Source organism: Delphinus delphis, chromosome 12 (genome assembly GCF_949987515.2).
Source record: "Delphinus delphis chromosome 12, mDelDel1.2, whole genome shotgun sequence".
Classification (NCBI taxonomy): Eukaryota; Metazoa; Chordata; class Mammalia; order Artiodactyla; family Delphinidae; genus Delphinus; species Delphinus delphis.
In genome coordinates this window covers 10,181,214-10,200,109 of record NC_082694.2, presented here as the reverse complement: position 1 = coordinate 10,200,109, position 18,896 = coordinate 10,181,214, and the positions used below count along the sequence as shown (strand labels likewise).

The following is an 18,896-nucleotide window of genomic DNA, read 5'->3' as shown; positions in this document are numbered from 1 at the left end:
CCAGGGCCTTCACTCCGAACATCTGAGCCTCGGGAGCCCACCGGCTCTGGGAGGTCCTTGGTACTGAGTGCGGATCCTCAACAAGCTGGTGGGGGGAGGGTGGGCAGGGCACCCACCTGACTCAAACGCACTGGGATTCTTATTCGAACACTCCTTGAGTCTGCGGCCACAGCTGGGGATTTGGAACGTGAACAGAGTGTGACATGGAGACATGCACCCTCCCCACCAGCGCCATCCAGTCCGGGGACACACAGGTGAGGCCAGGCCACGCCGTGCAGCACACCATCCTCCCTCTGGAGAGTGCCGAGGAAAGCCCGCTGCAGTGGGCGCTCGGTTCAGGACCAAGGCTCCCACCCCCACGGGCTCGGCATTGCTGCTGGCTGATTGACCTCGGACAGAGGGAGTCCCTCACCCAAGGTCACACCCCCCTCTCCAAGTGCAGCCTTCGTCTGATAACTAGCCGATGCTGGGGTCCAAAGGCCAGGACCCCTTGCCTCAAATGGGACAACTCTAAGGGGTAATCCCAGTTCCAGAGCACCCCAGGACTGGCCATGGCCTGGCATGCAGTTGCTTTGCTACTCGGCTTCTCCTTCTGCCCCGGCCCTGCTGCCCTCCCTCCCTCACAGGGGCGGCTTCCTGCTTCCCAGGGATCTGACCTAAGACAGGAGAACCCTGCCTCCCTCTTCCTTTCCTAACTTTTTTATAGTCGAACACGTGATCGTTCTCCAACAAGAATACAAATTCACTGACAGCATAAGCTTCCTGCTTTTGTCTGCCCTCCCCAGCAAGGCTCACCTGGGAAGCATACACTAGGGCTCCAGTGACGAGCTCACACAATTCACGAGCACTAAGGCTGAAGCCTACTCACCCAGTGCCCACTGTTCACTCCACTGAAGCCCCCGGCTTCAGGGAGGGTGGCGGACAGCAGGAACTAGTCTCCATGGGGACACAGGATGGCCTTTCCAGAGAGTTGAAGGAGCAGGGTTGGAGCGGTCTGCCCAACTCCCCCACCCCCTAGCTCTCAGAATCAACCCCGGGTATGCATGTGGGACCCCAGCAGCCCTGTGAGCCTGCTCCCCTAGCTGCCTTTGATTGGGGGTGGTCACTGAACCCCTCTTAGGCCAATCAGACTCTCTTTCCTGAGAATTTACTTAGCCATGGAGCCTGGGGTACAGAGAGAAGCCGAAAGCCTGTCCTAGGATCCCGACCCTTGTCCAACCTGGTTCCAGCTCACCCTGAGGCCCAGCTGTATCCCTGCCCTTGGATCCCACGAACCGCCCCTGCACCTTCATCGGAGCGCCACCCGCCCCAGCAGCTTCAGGCAGCCCCCGTGGATCTGTGCCTCTCACTAACAGCGCGCGGTTCTGAAGTATGCGGAACCCCATGGCCACGTTCTACGCATCTACCTGGGACACCATTTCCAGGACCTTTCTGTCCCTAGAGCTCAGCATGTAGCCTGTCCTGAACCAAGGTCTGCAAAGGAACCAATGCTACTGTTGCTGTGGGAAAATAAGTTCCAAGTGACAAGAAAACCAAAACCTCGGAAGTGAAACATCAGAGCCCATCCTAAAGCCTGTAGTGTGATCACGTGAGTGGCAGACAGCAGCTGCCCTGGTCCTCCTTCCCCTCCGGAGACAAAGATGTTGGGCAGGGTCTCCCCCAGAAGAGGCCCCCAAGGCCAAGCGCACCCCTTTCACTGATCTGACTTTAGCCGTGGGCAGGGAGAGGAGCTGCTTTGTTTCTCCTTGCTGGAGATGGAGAACCTGACCTCCGTGCTAACTTCATTTCTTCCAGATGATGCCCAGACCCTGGGCAGAACCTCGGGGGGCTATAAGGACAAGGCAGCTCACAGGATTTCCTCACTCAGCCTTCGCGTGGGACTACCGACCCCAGTTTACAGAGTGGAAACTGAGGCACAGAGCTGATGTTAAATAACTCCCCAAGTCGCACAGTAGTATGTGGAGGAGCAGGGCTCGGTCCTCTGCTCTCGGGGACCCCCCAGGTGACAGACGTGGGGGGAGAGACAAGGCGGGGCTCGCTCACGCCTCCACGCCGTGTCAGGGTCACACAAGGACCCTCTGTGGGCGACATCTCAGACCGGCTCTTTGTGCCTCCGATGCCCGACTTTGCGTCTGTCGTGCGCTGAGCAAGGAGAAAGAAGCCTGCACTGAGTGTGGACGGAGAATAATGGCTGCTCTGTTCCCTGTGTGGCCTGGGCCCGGGGGAGGGGCAGGGCAGGGCCGATGGGAAGGAGCCCAGAGGGAAGGAGAGAGAGCCAGAGGGCTCCTTCTGGAAGGCAGCCAGCCTGCCGAGGCCGAGGAGTTCCGAGGACAATCCGCCCCGCAGGGTGGCTCTAATTCACGGCTGGGGTCCAGGCTCCAACTGGCAGGAATGGGACCAGCTGGAACTTGGGACCTGCCGGTCCCCGGGCAAGGGAAGGTCCTGGGTGGGGGCCAAGGCTGCATCCCCGTGCCCCGCGTTCAGATCCCAGCAGCTGGTTCCCGGGCCTTCCCTTCTGGCTTCTCACTGTCTTTCTCAGCGCAAAGGTTCTGAGCCCCGGGCAGAACGCATGTGCCCCTGGCAGCAACCGGAACGGAAGGGAGGGGAAGACAGAGCAGCTGTTCTAGGCTTTTCCAGCCGACCTACAACTCCACGGCGGGAGGCAAACACCCGAGCACCCCAGCTCAGCATTCACCAGGGCCCTCACACCTGCAAGGCTGCCGCAGGGCTGTGCTCCCGCTGCCCATGGGACGAGGGCCGGGACCTGTGACTTGGAGATGAGCCTGGACACAAGGCGAGCAGGTGCTCACACCTGCTGAGGGGCCCTGCCGGAATCACACAGAGGGCCTCTGGGGGCAAAGCAACACCCTGTGAGGCACACGCTCTGGGGGGACCGGAGTGAAGACAACAGACCGGTCCCTGCACCTCCCTGTCTCTGTCATCACAAGCCCCCCTCCCTCCTCCAGCCTCAGCTGGGACAAACCCAGCAGCACCCAAGGCCAGAAGAAGAGGGTGGGTGCCCAGCCCCCCCTGCCAGCGGCCCTGCCCAGACTGTTGTGCCGGCACGCTCCCGCCCCCTGGCGGCAGGCCGCGGTGCTCACCTGGAACAGCCACCGGAGCAGGGGCACGGGGCGGAGGCCCGAGGGCAGGTAGAGGCTGCTCAGGAGGCCGCTGCGCAGGAAGGAGAGCTGCTGGGCCGGCGGGGAGCTGTGGGAGCAAAGGGACAGAGGAGCGAGGTCAGGGAGGGAGCCTCCTCAACACGCCTGTCTTGGCGAGGCTGGGTTCAGGGGGATGGTTCAGATTTCCGCTTCACCGGGATGCTAGAAGCGCGTCAGTCCCTGCTCTGGACAAAACTGCTGGTGGAGCCCTGGTGCGAGCACCCGCTGGAAGGTAAAACAACCCGTGGCACCATCAGAATCATCTGCCGTCCACGAACACATGTCACAGTAGGGTTTTTTGTTTGTTTGGTTGGTTTTGGTTTTTCTTTGGCCACGCCGTGCGGCATGTGGGATCTTAGTTCCCCGACCAGGGACCGAACCCGGGCCATGGCAGTGAAAGTACTAAGTCCCAACCACTGGACTGCCAGGGAACTCCCTTCACAGTGTTTTAAACACACGACTGAGGAATACAGTTTGTCCTTCCCATTTGACGGGGGTGGGAGGAAACTGAGGTATTTACCAGGGTTGTGAAAAGGACCTGCGTTGCAATGAGGAGAGGGGCCTGGGAGTCGCACCTTTTAGCTGAGGGCTCCGGGCTGCAGCGGGCGGACAGAATTACCCATGGGGCCCACGTGGAGCCAGCATCCGGGGTCTGGTTACACAGAGCGTGTCTGCCCCGTCTTGTGTTTTTCCGAAACAAAGGGGACACCTGAGAAGATGGGAAAGTAACAGAAAGGGGCCCAAGACGGGGAAGTTTTGGGAAGGAAATAACAACCAAGGGTGCCACGTGGGATCCTCTGGAAACCACGTGAGCAGCGACGGTCCCAGGGCCAAGGGGGAAGGGCGCTCAGACTCTCCATACTCCTGGGGCCCTAACCTGCGATTCCATTCCCGACTGGATCCGGCGGGGCCTTTCCCTCCCGCCAGGAGCTGCTGGCGTGGAGAGGAGCCCTGCTTTGAGTACACTGTTGCCCCGATAGATCATCTGGACCCACAGGATCCCAGGTCCCTGTACAACGAGGAGTTGATATATTTTGTGCGGTTTTAGGGCCTCTGGTAGAAGGTGCTTCATTTCAGAGGGGCTGGCTGGACTGCATCACCCTCTTGTACTCCTGGACGTCCCGTGCAGGCTGGGTGTGGGGTAGGATTCTCCCGCTCCGTCCGTGTTTGGTGAATGCCTCTTCGCTCTCTTTCTAGATAACGTCCTAAAGGCAATTAATAAGGATTCCAGAAAATGAAAAAGTAACTTCCTGTTTGTTCTTCTTTTTTAATGGCCAAATCCCGGCAAAGAGCATTTCAGACAGCATTTAAAGTCATGACTCGAGAGAGAAAGTTCCTCGGTCAGCCCAACCTCCTCCTCTCCTTTTTAAAAAGGACATCATACTTTAATCTGCCAGGAACAGAATGCTCCAAAACAAAGATTCTCCTCGGAGCCAAGCTGCTGTCTGCTTGAGTATATCCAGGCAATTTACAAATTGTATATGTCTTTTTCTTTTTTTTAAATCATTTAGGTTCAGAGAAAGCAGCTTTGTTCCTGTGCTTGTGAAGCTGGCCGTTCTAAAACAGTCCTTTATTTGCACATACAAACACGTGTGCACCCCAGGGCTGCTGGCACACACCACTCTGATCCCCGTGCTCAGTCACACGGACACTTTCATGGACTGACTCCCGCGATGCATGCGTGGTTCAAGCACAGCACCCCGAACACTAGACGATACCCAAGCGCACCGTGTCTGGAGGGCCTCACAAATTGGCAGGACCTGGCCAGGGGCCATGTGGTAAGGAGGCTGGGGCTCCGGGGACTCTAGGAGACTCTGGCTCTGGCATTCTGCTCGGGGGGCACCCGCCAGCTTCTCAGTAGGGGAATTGATTGTACAAGCCCCTGTAGGCTCAGATAAACACATTTCCGACTGCTGCTCAGAGGGAGAGATACCCCTTGGGTGAGAATGTCTCCCTTCTGCTACACCATTCTGCAGTGCAGTTTCTGCCAGAGAAATGCTCAGTCCGCCTTGGGTTCACTGCTGCTGAGCTAGGCTTAGTCTGCAAGACCAGGAGCTGGAGGTACGCCGAGAGGGCACGGTCCGGCTGTGCCTCGAAGCGAACGGCTTTCAAGGAATTCTGTGCCGACAGCCTGATGAGATGCGAGCACTCTCCTCCATGCGTGCTCGGTGTGAGGGAGGCAGTGCTGCCTTGCCGGCTGCACCACGAGTCCCATCACCACTCAGTGGAAGGACAGGCCGGCGGCAGAAGTAACTTCCCGCTTGGGGGAAGGGTGGGGATGGGCCTGGCGTGCAGACACTGCCCTGATCTGAGGCAGGAGGAGAGTCTGCACAGCAGCACGTGGGGAGGCCTGGAGGAGAAGGGAAGCGTGTGGCAGGTGTGTGCGCTGCAAACTCAAACACCGCAGGTTACGGAATCAACTGCTGTCAGATTTACACAAACCCACGGCGTGTCCACAAGCCAAGAATGCTGACCCCGGGTCCAGGTGGGTGCCTGTGCTTGTGGCAAAGCCAAGGCCAAGGTCAGAAGTTATCCTGAGAATGTCAGAATGTCTCGGAGCAAGAATGGGAGGAGCAGAGCCTCCTGCTGGGCAGCAGATGCCAGGCAGGCCCAGCTGAGCGCGAAGCCCCAGCTGCCAACCCTGAGGATCCCGGGGAGGGGGGGCGGGGGGGGAGGTCCCCACCCAGACAGGGAGCTGCCAGAATGCACTAACGCCCTGCCACCGCGGCAAGGACACGGGGCCATGGGAACAGAAGGAAGGAAGGTTGCGGGGGGGCGGGGGGATCAGCCCCAAAGGGGAATCACACAGAACAAAGGCCCCAGCCTGGGTCAGCAGGCTGGGCTCCTGGCGGAGCTCCGACCTTCTGCTTGGACTGTGGGTTCCTGATAAGGCCCGCGTCAGGACCCCTCCAGCCCCCATCTCTCGTCTGTTTTACGGGCGGCCGTCCCAGAGGGCGAAGTCTCTAAATGCCTCGGGAATCCCAAGTGATGGCAGAGGGATAAACAGCGAGCGCCGTTATTTATACAGTGTCAGTTTCCGCGCCTTTGCCAGGCTACTCAAATGTTAGCTTAAGTGAAATGCCGAGGAAAAGAGCAGCAACAGACGGCGGTCCAAGCGCTCATCCCTGCTCCTCTTCGTTTTCCTCCCTTTGTTTAAACATCAGTGAGCGCCACGCTGGGTAGCAGCCCAGGGATCCCAGCAACAACCCGGCTGGCCACTGCTGCTGGCTCTGGAGTTTGGGGGCAGGCGCAGCCAGTTGGGCGGCTCAGCCCCGTCCACACTCTGTAACTGCCGGATTTATTTCACCCGGGCTTGCCCCTGGCAAAACAGGAGCTGGGGCCTGGGCCTCGGGGGGTGGGGGGGGGTGTCCGGTGCATATGCATCATTCACACCGTGAAGCTCCGACCCACCCCCTCCCCTGCCCACTGAAGCCGTCGCGGAGGGAGGTCCCCGTCGGCGTATCAGGTACCCCGAGAACACACCGCAAACACCTCACGGGGAGAGCGGCCGGTGCACCCAGAGGACAGACATGGGTCCTGACGCCCCCGCACACACTGCGGGGGCCCAGGGTACTTCAGCGGGCAATCTCCACGCCCCCACCCCCCACCCCACCCCCATGGCACTGGCTCCTGCCTTGGAGCTGCCTGTGGGCACAGGTCCTACAGCTTTTCCACTCGGGGCTGGGGGGGGATTAGAGGCGGAGGAAAAAGTTCAGCCCCTGGTACCAGCGTCTGTCATAGCATGTGACTTTGGTCCCAGGGAACCGACCTGAGGTCACACGTCCAGCCGGGTGACAAACGAGAGAGGATGGCCCGGGCCACCTCCAGCCCCACAGCTGTGGGTTCTGGGAGGAGATTTCTTGCATGTAAACCTGTGTAGGTCCGAGCCGGGAGCACCAGGCCCGGCGCCCGCCCTCGCTCCGCAATCTGAGACAAACTGCTGGCTTAACCTGTGCCAAGATTTCCCACTTTGTGCAATGGAAAGAAAGACAATATCCCTCTTCACCGAACAGCAAGAAGAAGCAAATCTACTTCAAGAAGTGATTTCTTTAAATCTCCTTCACTTTCCCCCCCAAACCTCTAATGATAAAAACGATACGTGTTTATCACAGAAAGTGTGGAAAATACAGAGGAGTCTAATGAGGAGAAGAAAAGTCACCTGCCATCTCACAAAGTGTTCACTTTTTCTCCGGTGAGAAACTGAACCATACTGTTCTCTGAGAGATCAAGTAACATTTTCTTCTTCCGCCATCTTCGTGCTTCCGGCTGCGCACAACGGGATAATTATTGAACGGCTAGCAAGTAACCCTCACGCTTGTGTCTGGGCTTGAAGTCCTTGGCACAAACAGGAAATAAAGGATGACCCCCCCCCCCCAGGCTAAAGGGTGACCTTCAGGAAGTGGCCCTTCCCCGGTGCATGGCAGGCGCCCCCTGACCTGGCCGCGGGCAGGGCGCGGGCATTCCTCCAGGAAGCCCCGCGAGCCAGGCCCTGCAGCCCCATCTCTGCCCTGCTTCGTGAGCAGACCTGAGGGCGCAGGGTCTGGATTCCCCGCTCCAGGGAAGCTGGCTGGCCACCTGGCCCCATTTGGCACGGCCGCTCGGATCCCAGGCCACCGCACCACGGGCCATCTCATCTGTCAAACACTTCCTGCCGGCCATCCAGCCTGGGACAGAAAACCTGCTGTTGGCACAGAGCCCGAGGAGAAGCAGCTCAGGAAGCCGCCTGCCTTTCCCCTCTTATCTCCTCCCCTGCCCAGCCGCGCTCTGTCCCTCTCCTTCCTCCAGCTCCACTATCTTACTTCTTTCTCTTCATTCCTTTTTCCCCCCTTTTCATCATCTCTTTATCAGAAATACTTTCAATTTGGCAATGGGAACTTTTACCAATATGCATACCCTCAGACCCCATCACCTCACGTCATATGCAGGGATCTATTCCAGAACTGCAGACAAAATATTTCTGTATAAGGATACTCTCTACCACATTGTTTACAGTGGGGGGAAAAGTTGGAAACAACCTGCATGTTGAGAAAAATGAGGAAAATGGTTAAATATGTTGGGGCATCAATGCCACGGGATACAGTTTCACCATTAACATTTCTTTGTCTAATTGCAACATTTGGGCCTTGTTTGCATTCTGATTTCAACAACATATTAAAAAACACTTAAAAGACAATCAAGGAAATCTGAATGCTGACTGATATTAATGCTATTAAGAAATTCCGATATTTTTTAGGTGTAATAATATACTGAAGTTTTGTCTAAAGACAGAGTCTTTTAGAGACACAGACTGAAGTGCTTACCGAATTAAATTGTATGTGTCTGGGATTTGCTTAAAAATAATCCTGAGGGGACAACGTTAGTGGGCAGGGGTAGAGATGAACCAAGATTGGCTTTGAGTTGGTAACTGACGTTGAGCGATGGGTACATGGAGGTACACTCTACTTTGATGTATGTTTGAAACTTCCCATGATAAAGAGTTTTAAAGGAAACACATCAAAACATTGTTATCTTTCTATTATAAAATAAGATGGACTAGCCGGAAAAGAGAACAAGATTCCTGCATTCAAGTGCTAATGTGGCCCCAACCTCCACGTGCCTTACAGGCTGGGGCAGGGGTTGGTGGGGGCTGGTGGCCTCTCCTCCATCCCCTCGGCCCACCAAGGCCCAGCAGGGCACCAGCCCCCTGGAGGGCCGCTGCCCTGTATCCTGTGCTTTTTCTCTCTATCTTATTCTTAGACATGTGAACTCACAGTTGCAAGCGTTGCGTGGTATTGTGGTAAAGTTTTCAAAAATCCCCTAAAAAATCAACATAGTCAGGGGTTATGTGATAATGACCATGAACACCTTCTAACGAGAGGAGGACCAGGGTGGCTGTCCTAACGTTATACAGAGCGTACCTGGGGCTGGGGACAAACTTTTCAGGGTCAGCATCACACACAGACCCAAGGAGGAGGAGGAAGTGGCCATGACAGGCTCTGGAGAACTGCTGGATGGCCGGGAAAGTGGCTCCAGTGTTGATGGAGACATAACCCGAAAGGCATGTATGATGGGTGTGACCAGAGCCGTTCCATGAAACTGGGGCATGGGGGAGGGAGAGGCAACACAATTACAGAACAGATGCCTAATATCTGCTGTAATGTAAGATTTTTTAAAGTGTGTACATCTAAATTGGTAAATGAAATATTATAAGTTGACGTGTGCTATTTCATCTGTTTCCCTAAACGCTGACATATCCAAACTGGCAAAACACAGCTTTGGATTGCCTCATGTGGGGTGGTCCTTACCACTGGGTTCCCTGAGGGAGGGGCCTGGTAATGCCGCGCCAATGTTTACCTGAGGAACAGCTCTTCCAGGCGGCTCTGTGGCTTCAGGTGTGAACAGTCCAGGATGCAGGGCAGAGGGTGATGCCGGGGTAGAAACACAGTCTCGCCTGGATGTACTGCTGGGATGACCTGCAGTGACACGGAGAACCTCTCCACCAGCTTCCTGGCAAAGCAAGAGGCAGGAGAGCCGGGCGTCAGCAGGCACACCTGGTCTGCAGCCTGGAGGGAGGCCAGGGGGGACCAGATGGCTGCCCCCGCCCTGCAGCCCCCGCCTGGTTGGGACCAGCCCAGGGACACGGCGCCACCTGCTGACGGAGGGGGAGCCCGAGAGATACAGACTGAGGAGCCCTTCCCCCTCCCACTCTCGGTCAGACCCCAACCCCTCCCTCAGGGCCTTGGTCCAGGAGCCAGAATCCTGGTCCCAGATCCTGCCCCACACATGGGCTGCGTTCAAACTTTCACTGAGTGCCCACGACTGCGAGTGCCAGGCGCTGAAGGTTGAGTCAGGCGTGGGTTGCCCTTGCACGGACAGGAAAAGCGTAACGGGATCACGGCAATGCCCTCCAGCAAGGGGACCAGCCTCAGAGCTGCTACACGGTGCCTCGAGGGGAGGACTTTCCCCCGCTTGGACTGCTTGGACTCTCCGTCTGAACAGCGTCCTCAAGCTCCTCTGAGCACAAGGACTCTCCAGGGAGCCTGCTAAATGCAGACACCCTGGCCCACGCCGCCCTGAGAGTCTCATTCAGTGGATCAGGGATGGGCCGCACGGACAGGGGAGAAACAGGGAGATACATTCCGACTCTATGGGCACGCATCTAAGGGAGGCGGTGAAGAGGATTCCTAAGAATGAGGCAGATCTCTGCATCACGCAGGATGGAATGATCCCCTGAGCACAGCACGCAGTGGGTGAAAATAGCAAGTTGCAGAATAGGAGGTGCGTGCGCGCACGCGCAGGTCAACACACAGACACGCACATGCACGTTCTTAGACACAGGCAACACCCCCCCACACATCTGATGCGCCCAACCAAGGTCTGGGGTCGTCCCTAGGGAACGGTATGGGGGAGGGGAAGGAAGAAGAGACATTTTCCCGTTTATTTTACGCAACTGTGTTCAGCTTGATTTTGCAGTAACATAACATACACTTAACAATAAAAATAACAAAATAAAACGAGCCACCCCCTCCTCTCACCAGAGGAAGGCCCATACCCAGGTTCTCAGCCAGGCCCTGAGGCAGTGAACTTGGAGGGGACGCTGCCAGGGACTCCCGTGAGGATCTGGGACCAAGTGGCCGGCACTGGAAGTGGAGGTGCAGAGCTGGTGGCCCACCAGCTGGCCAGAGGAAACCTGTCACGCTCTGGCCAAGTGACCTAAGGTAAGGAGGGTCATCCTAAGGATGAAATGGCACGATGAATGGGAATGACGTCGGAAAATTGGGGAGATTCTGATCCCGCAGCCTTTGGAAGTAGCCTTGGCAAACCACCCCACAAATGGTGAAACAATTTTCTGTTCTGTTAATTTCTTTGCTCTTTGAGTTTCTGGCTATCTACAGTTCCCTATGTTGTTTTTATAATTTGAAGAAAGGTACAAATTATTAGAAGTTTGTAAGAACTAGGCTCATCTGTAACAAGTTCTCAGCTCCTGTCCCCCAAACCATCGTTCAAAGGGACTTTTGTGATATTAAATATAATGCATGTGCATTATTAAGAACTCTGAGATGACTCTCTCGCATCTAATTGAGGATTTCCTGTGCAGCCCAGAACTGAGGATAAAGGATGATGCTGTGGTATAAATATCCTCCCCTCCCCTGCCCCAGCACACACATAAGGTCTTTTAACTTTAAGAACAGAGAATATAGGACACTGTCTATTCAAGACGCAAGCAGTCCTTGGAGCGGGAGCAGATGATCTGCTCAGGATGACTGGGGGCCTTTCTATGATGCGTAATTGTGGCGGTCACGTGACTCCCAGTCACAGGCGGCCTGCCCGCCAGATGGTCGCCAGCCCCCAGCCTCGGCCTCACCCCTTCCAGACCCACACCCCTGCCTGGCACCCCCCCATCCCACCCCCGGCCCCATTCAGGGATGGAAGAGGCTGCTGGCTTTGTACATCAGTAATTTTCTTTGAAGCAGAGAACTGAACTGTCCCATCAAAATGATCCCACATCAAAACAACCACCTCCGTGGCTGCTGTCAAAAAAGGCTTTCTCAAAGTACTACTTGAAAGTGTCACGTGCCCAGAAAATTATCAGCAATTTCATAGCCTGGCACACCGTATGCCCAGATAACTCCCTTTCTGTGGGGAATTTTCAAAACATCCAGGCCATGACTGCCAGAATCCTGGATGCACTCAGGAGAAAGGCAAACAGATAGAAAGATTATTCTGGCTACAGAGATGTCTCAAAATGTTTACTTCCAAGGCTATCCATCCAGGGAGCGGGGAACCTGGAAAGCGAACCCATGGCTCCCGACATAGAAAACTGCTTCATCACTCATGATGCCACCAAGGCCTTTGGCCCAAACCCGCAGATTCCATTCAGTCCTCATGCTCTGCAGGGAGCCATCGTGAGACCACGAGGCACCCTTTGCCTGCCCCTGGGCAGCGTGTGGAAACAGGGACCAGCTAGGAGACAGGCGTCCCCTAATCCGGGCCAGGGGCCAGCAATTGCACACAGGCTGTGGCCTCCTCTCGCCCGCCTGTTTCTGTAAACGAGGTCTCAGTGCCACACAAGCAGGCTCGCCGGTTACGATGGCCGACATGGTTGACGGGTGCTTTCCCGCCACGGCAGCACAGCCACGTAGCCGCCGACAGGCTGTATGGTCCTCAAATCCTGAAATATTTACTGTTCACAGGCTTTACAGCAAGTCTGCTGATCCCCGATCAAGTCCAAAGACAATTAGCAGAAAGACTTGAGACAAAAAGCACACGGGCAGCCAAGGTGCTGCTTGGGCTCCTCTCTGGGCATCAGTGATGGTGAGAACCATTTGGGGGTCCTGAGAGTCGGGGCCCCCAGGTGTCTGTGTGTCATCGCTCACGCCCCTCGGTGAGTGGATGCAGAATGCTGACTCAGCGTGAGCACCCAAACCAGACCATCACGGCTGGGACCTGAATAACGTCACCCGGACGCATAGAGAAAGCAAAGCCCGGACAGGCAGGCAATCCAGGGTGTGTGGACCAGCCTGGCCTCAGTCACATGGGGGCACGTGGGGCCTGAGGGAGGGAGGGGAGAAAGGAAAGGAAGGCAGACAGACAGACAGATCCGTCCCGGCTCCACTTTCCCCCTCGGCTGCTGCCCAGTCTCCTCTTTTGCTGTCTCCTCTCATTCTCCTCTGAACCTACTCCAGGCAGGCTCGCCCCAGGCGCCCCCCCAGGGTTGCTCCTGTCAACGTCACCGTGACCTCTACGTTGTGCCCCCCCCCCCCCCCCCCCCCCCGCTCTTCTCTCTGTGCCGGCTCCCGGCTGATCTCATCTGGTTTTGCAGCTCTAAATGTCACCTATACATGGTGATTCCCAAGCTGGCCTCTCTAGACAAGGGGGTCCTTGTCTTGGTCTCACCCCGGGGGTCCCCCAAGTGAACTCTCGTGCCCGTGCCTGCCACCCCCCAGCGTGCGTCACTCAGCCCTCCTCCATTAAATAAAGACAACTCCGACCTTCTGGCTGCTCAGGCCAAAATCCCCGGGGTCCCTCTGATTCCTCTCTTTCTCCCAGAGCCTCCATCCAGCTCGTCAGCAAATCCCGTCGGTTCTACCCTGAAGACGTACCCAGAGTTTGCCTCCTCCTCAGCACCCGGCCCTGACTCCAGGATTACTACCATGGCGCCCTCCGCCCCCACCTCCCCTGCGCCCCGCCCCCCGAGTCTACCCCCCACCCAGTTCAGATGAGCAGCAGCCAGCTTCCTGCAGCCTCCCTAACCTCCTCTCTCGTGCCTGCTGCCGCCGCAAGGCCCTCCCAGGCCCACCTCTCACCATCTTCAGGGCTCTGCTGAAAAGTCAGCCACTCACAGAGGCCTTCCCTGACCCCTCCTCCGAACCTTCCAGCCCTCCCGGCACTGCTGACACCCCCTCCCCACTCTCTCCTTTCTCATGAGCACCTGTCACACAACTTCCTTCATTCACCGTGTGCATCGGTGGTCTCCCCGCCCTGACGGCGAGCAACACGGGGACAGAGACCTCTGTCTGGTTCTCTTCCTGCTGTACCCCCAGAGTCTGCACAGAGCCTAGCACAAAGTCGGCACGTAACAGATGTTTAATGGATGGGTGGACAGACGGATGGACAGACGGACGGACAAATGGATGAATGGATAACAGGGTACCCTGAAGATGAATTCAACTGTGGTCCTCAGGTATCTCCTAGACTCCATGGTACAGATGACTCCAGCCCTCCCTCCAGCCAACGGGTCAGCAGACTCCGGCCCAGATGACAGCTCTGACAGAAGCCGCCTTCCTTCCCCACACAGGGGAAGACAGAAAATGTCACGTGGCTGTATTTTCCCGTGTAAAGTCAATGTTCATTCAGACTGTAGTTTGAGACCTGGTTTCACATGTTTGGGCAGACAACTGGGGAAGAGCAGGCCGTATTTTGTACCTCTGTGTCTTCAAAGGCCCACACTAGACCCTGACACACAGTAGGTGAATAAATGCTTCTCGAATCAATGAACAGATGTGGGATTAAGAGAAAGATGCAGCTTGAGAACTCATCAACAGCACACAAACCGCGGTTGAAACCCCAGAACCAAGGGCAGGTGAGCACTTAAACCCTCTGCCTGGAGAGGCGGGTGCGGGGACTTGGCCCTGAGTGGGCACATGCCTCCCCTCCCACCTGTGCCCACTCCCCGCACCTGTGCTCTGGTGTGAGCGGCACGTTATCAGGATCCGAGGAGTTGAGGTCAAGACAGTCCTGCAGAAGCAGCTTCTCTCGCTCTTGCTCCAGGGCCTGTTGCCTGCCGGAAGGTGAGAGGTGAAAATAGGGTCAGTGCAGTGCCTGCTCATCGGCCCGTCACTGGGCTGCAGGGGCCTCCCAGGGCACAGCAAGGCCTAGGCACGGGGACCAGGGAGCTCGGAGCCCTGTCTCCCTGCACACAGCTCTCAGACTTAGATTCCTGGTGGGGGGAGGGACTGCACTGCATCAGCTGTGCTGCCTGAAAGAAGACAATTTACGCTACACAACGTCAAACGCACCTTTATTTGTATACTTTGTTCTGGCACCTGCTCGCTCTTTAACACACCAGGGGCAGGGCCTAGCCCTTCTGCTCCTCCCGCGTCCAGCCCTGTGCCCATGGCTCCCCCGGGCCTGCCTCTCCAGCCCCAAGTGGCAGCCCCCCAGGGCCTGCTCCTTCCCTACTGCACCTGCCCTGCCCCGCCCCTGAGTCCATTTTCTCCCTCCAGGCCTGAGCGCCTCACTTCCCTTTTCTTTTTTTTTTGCGGTATGCGGGCCTCTCACTGCTGTGGCCTCTCCCGTTGCGGAGCACAGGCTCCGGACGCACAGGCTCAGCTGCCATGGCTCACGGGCCCAACCGCTCCGCGGCATGTGGGATCTTCCCGGACCGGGGCACGAACCCGTGTCCACTGCACCGGCAGGCGGACTCTCAATCACTGCGCCACCAGGGAAGCCCTCACTTCCCTTTTCAATCGGCCCCACCAGAGGCCCTGTGTGCCGACCATCATCTTGCCGGAGCCCGGCTCCCTCACCTCCTGCCCTGAGCACACGCAAACCCCAAAAGGGGGCACCAGTCCCCGTCTGGGCTTCTGCGTCCTTGCTCCCTCCAGCTGTCCAGGGCGCTCACCCTGGCTTTGCCCACTGGTCCTCGGTTCTCAAAGGCTTCGCCTCCAGCCCAGCCTGTGTTGGGTTCAGATCCTTTGAGCCAGCCACTAGATGGATGATTTCCAGCCAAATGTGGCCGGTCCTCCCGACATCGTGCACCTAATTCTCAATTCCTCTTCCCTACACAGGCCCCAGCCACCCAGGGCAGCAGGTCCCACGGGAGCTCCCCGAGGCCCCGTCTCATCACCATTCACCCTGTTCCCCCCTCATGCTTCCCATCCATTCTCCATGACGCAGCCTGAGCGCACTCTCTTAAACACATGGCAAAACGCATCAGGACCTGCTTAAACTTTGCCCATGACTCGACCTGTGCTCACGAGGCTCCCGTTCACATCTCGGCTGCATCTCCTGCTCTGTCCACTCCCCACACTCTGCCACCGAGAATTCCAGTCCTAGCCAGCCGGGAGAGGCACGGTCTGTCCTTCCTGCCTTTCCATGTGTGGTCACTCCTGCTGCCCTCCCAACTCTTATCCTCCAAGGTCCAAGGACAAGGATCCCCCCTGGGGAGCCTGTCCTGACTCCCAGGCTAAGTTAGATGCCACTGTTCCAGGCCCCTCCATAGCAGCTTTACAGCACAGGAAATACTAGAATCATTGCGTTCAATTCCAGGTGAGTGGGGCTCACCATCATATCCGTATATCCGGTGCCTGGCACAGGGCGCAGGGCAGAGCAGGAACCTTCCCATGCAAGGCATTGAGGAGCGGGTAGCTCCCCACACGCGTTCACTTTCCTGCTGACACTTCTGAGTATCTAATATATTTACAGCTGGCTACCGTGCAAACGTACAGACACGGCCCCTTCCCTAACTTACCCTCTGGTTAGGAAAAAATATACTCAGGTAAAGGAGTTAAACAACAAAAGTCATGGGCTATTAAGAGCCCAGAGGAGGAAGGTGACTCTGGGGTGGGGTCAGGAGTAGACACAGGAGAGAAAACAATCATTCATCCCACACGTGTATTTAACCCCCTCTTGCGGGCAACAACATGGGCTGGGAATTGGGAAAAACAGAGACCAGTGAGATGTCATTCCGACAAGAACCCAAGCATCAGACAACAGCACCGCCTCTTAACTTCCGCAAAGTGAGTGTGCATACAATGAGCAAAAACAACACCGGAGAAGGGATGAGAACACCAGAAGAATAAGCCTGCGGGCAACGTGCTCCCGTGCATCAAAGCGCAAGCCCAGGGGTGAAGTCCACTGCGTCCCAGCCGCCCCAGTCCTCGCGGCCAATGGAGGAGCAGGATTCTAGTGTCTTCACCACCAAATGGGCCCTCAGGGCAAGCCAACCATAGCACTTGCTTTCCAGTAAAGAAAGAGCACCGGGGTTGGTTTCCATCCCCACCTCCGCCGCCCTAAGGGATTTCCAGTTCTGATGGGATGTGACTTTTGCCTTTAGAAGCCAACTTCCACGTGAGACATGCTCACCATAATCCCAGGGGGAGGGCAGGTGAACTAGACCAAGCGCTACGGAATAACGACCAAAGCGTGTTCGGGTGGCGGCGCGGGGCAGGGCGCAGGAAAAAGCTGGCACCTTACCCCCCGCCCCTCCCACTCCACCTCCGTCACCGTCGAGTCGATCGTCAGGCTGTGTGCCTCGGTATCAAAGCAGTGTGCTTCTTCCGCTTCGCTCGGTGGGAGCTGAGCAAGCCCTAAACCAGCATGAACTGGGCAGAATAGCGCCGAGGTGGGGACAGAACCGGAACGAGGGCTCTGTGCGTGGTGAGGGTCTGGGGCTCTCTGCCTCAGAGGTGCTGCCCTTTGACCCGCTACTGTTCTGCACACTCGTTATTCACCAGGGCACACAGGGCACTCAGGAGGCATGCTGAGGGCGGGGGTAGGCTGCTTTATCCTGAGAGGAATTTGCTCTGAGTCTCTGAGGACAAACCCATGAAATTACTGCCAACCCCACAGAAATGAAGACCCCCATGATGGACCCTCCCCACTCACCTCTTCTCCTGCAGTAAGTAATCCAAGCTGTTGACGTAGCACCCGGACTCCCCAGAGGCAATCTGGAGAAGCCACATGGGAATGGGCAAGAAAGAGGAAGACAGAGACAGAGGGAAAAAGAATAAAACTGAAGCTCCGTGAAGCCCTTTACTTATTTTGTTTACTTTTCTGAACAGGCAATACATTCAATCGCTCACCTCCATCCCCAGCCGCCCAGGTCCCTCCCCATAGGTGAGCACAGGTGTTTACTGCTGGCTGTGCTGAGACACTGTACGCACAGACAAGCACACAGTAATACATCATAGACTCTCTCCTTCAACACAGGTGGTAGCACGCTACACCTCCTATTCTGCACTTTGCTGATTTTCAGTTAACAATATGTCTTCAGGGTCATTCCATATCAATACTAAAGGGATAGTTTTTTGTTTGTTTGTTTGTTTGTTTTAAAAAAAAACCAGTTCCATGGTATTCTGATTTATGATTAGAACATAATTTATTAGTTCCCTAGTGATTGGCATTTTGGTTATTGGCAATCTTGAGCTATTACAAACAAATAAATCCTATTCTTAGAATAAATTTCCTGGATCTATGGGCACTCAAACGTCCCCACAATCTTCCCAGCAACCACAGTTTATTCCCGGCTTAAAGTTCATCACTGAAGTTTCCACTTCGGAATCCCAGGTCGCTGGACCACAGTTAGCCTGAGGCTTTGTGCCTGACCTCGCCTAGACCCATGATCCCAACCACAGCTGCAAAAGCCTTGATGGGACCCACACAGGGGCGGCATCAAATACGGCACCACCCCAGGCATTTTTATTAGCAGGAGTTAGGAGCAGAAATAAAGGGAGAGATGCAGTCCAGCCTTGGGGGCCCAAGCTCCCAGGCACGAGGGCCCAGGGGCTGGGGAGAGGTGGCGGGCTGTGTGTGGCCAAGGAGGGACAGTCAAGGCGAGGTGGCCGAAGGAGGGCAGTTGGGGCGTGGCTGAGGAGGATGGCCAAAAAGGGGTGGCTTGGGGGTGACTAAGGAGAGGTGGATGAAGAGGGGCGGCAAGGAGAGGAGGCCAAGGGGCAGTTCCTGGCTTACTGAGGTGCGGGCGTCCACCCATGGCGCTGCAGTCTTTGGGCTGGTGCCTGCCGTGCTCCAGAACGGCTCCTCCAGTGAGGCCAGACCCCCCACGGGGTCTGGGTCCTGGGACTCCTGCTTTGACTCCTTGGGCAGCTGGTGAGCCAGTCTTCTCAGGCCCCGAGGCCCCGCCGTGCCTGCCTGCCTCTGGGCTGGGGCCCCGCTGTCAGTGAGCGGGGCCCTTGGCTTCAGGAACTCCACGGGCGGTGGGCTCCAGTCGCTGGGGAACATGTCACCATCGGCCTGCATCTTGGGCTTCTTCGGCGACTTGGGAGCTGGAGCAGAGGAGGGGCTGCAAAGGCGCCGCGTGGGGTGCAGGAACCCCTGGTGCACGGGGTGGTCGAGGCAGCTGCTCTTCAGGTCGGGCAAGAGGATGGGCCTGGCGGCGGCTGCCTGAACCCCTGTGGACGGGACAGAGCCCTGCAGTGTCCCCACCTGCCTGCCACCATCCCAGCCACAGCACCACACTGGCTGAGGAGAGGGGTGGCTTGGGATTGCTGTGGGCAGCATGCAAGTGGAGTCCCTCAA

At 56.7% G+C, this 18,896-nt stretch overlaps 1 protein-coding gene across 1 annotated transcript in view; it reads right to left on the bottom strand.

Moving 5' to 3' along the window:
• Window positions 1-18,617, bottom strand: part of FAM178B (family with sequence similarity 178 member B) — an 81,762-nt gene extending 63,145 nt beyond the window's left edge. Inside the window, 4 exon segments of the mRNA XM_069541287.1 lie at window positions 3,102-3,207; window positions 9,492-9,644; window positions 17,247-17,308; window positions 18,330-18,617. Of these exon segments, the coding sequence (XP_069397388.1) occupies window positions 3,102-3,207; window positions 9,492-9,644; window positions 17,247-17,308; window positions 18,330-18,617 (609 nt within the window).
• Between the last annotated feature and the right edge of the window lie 279 nt (window positions 18,618-18,896).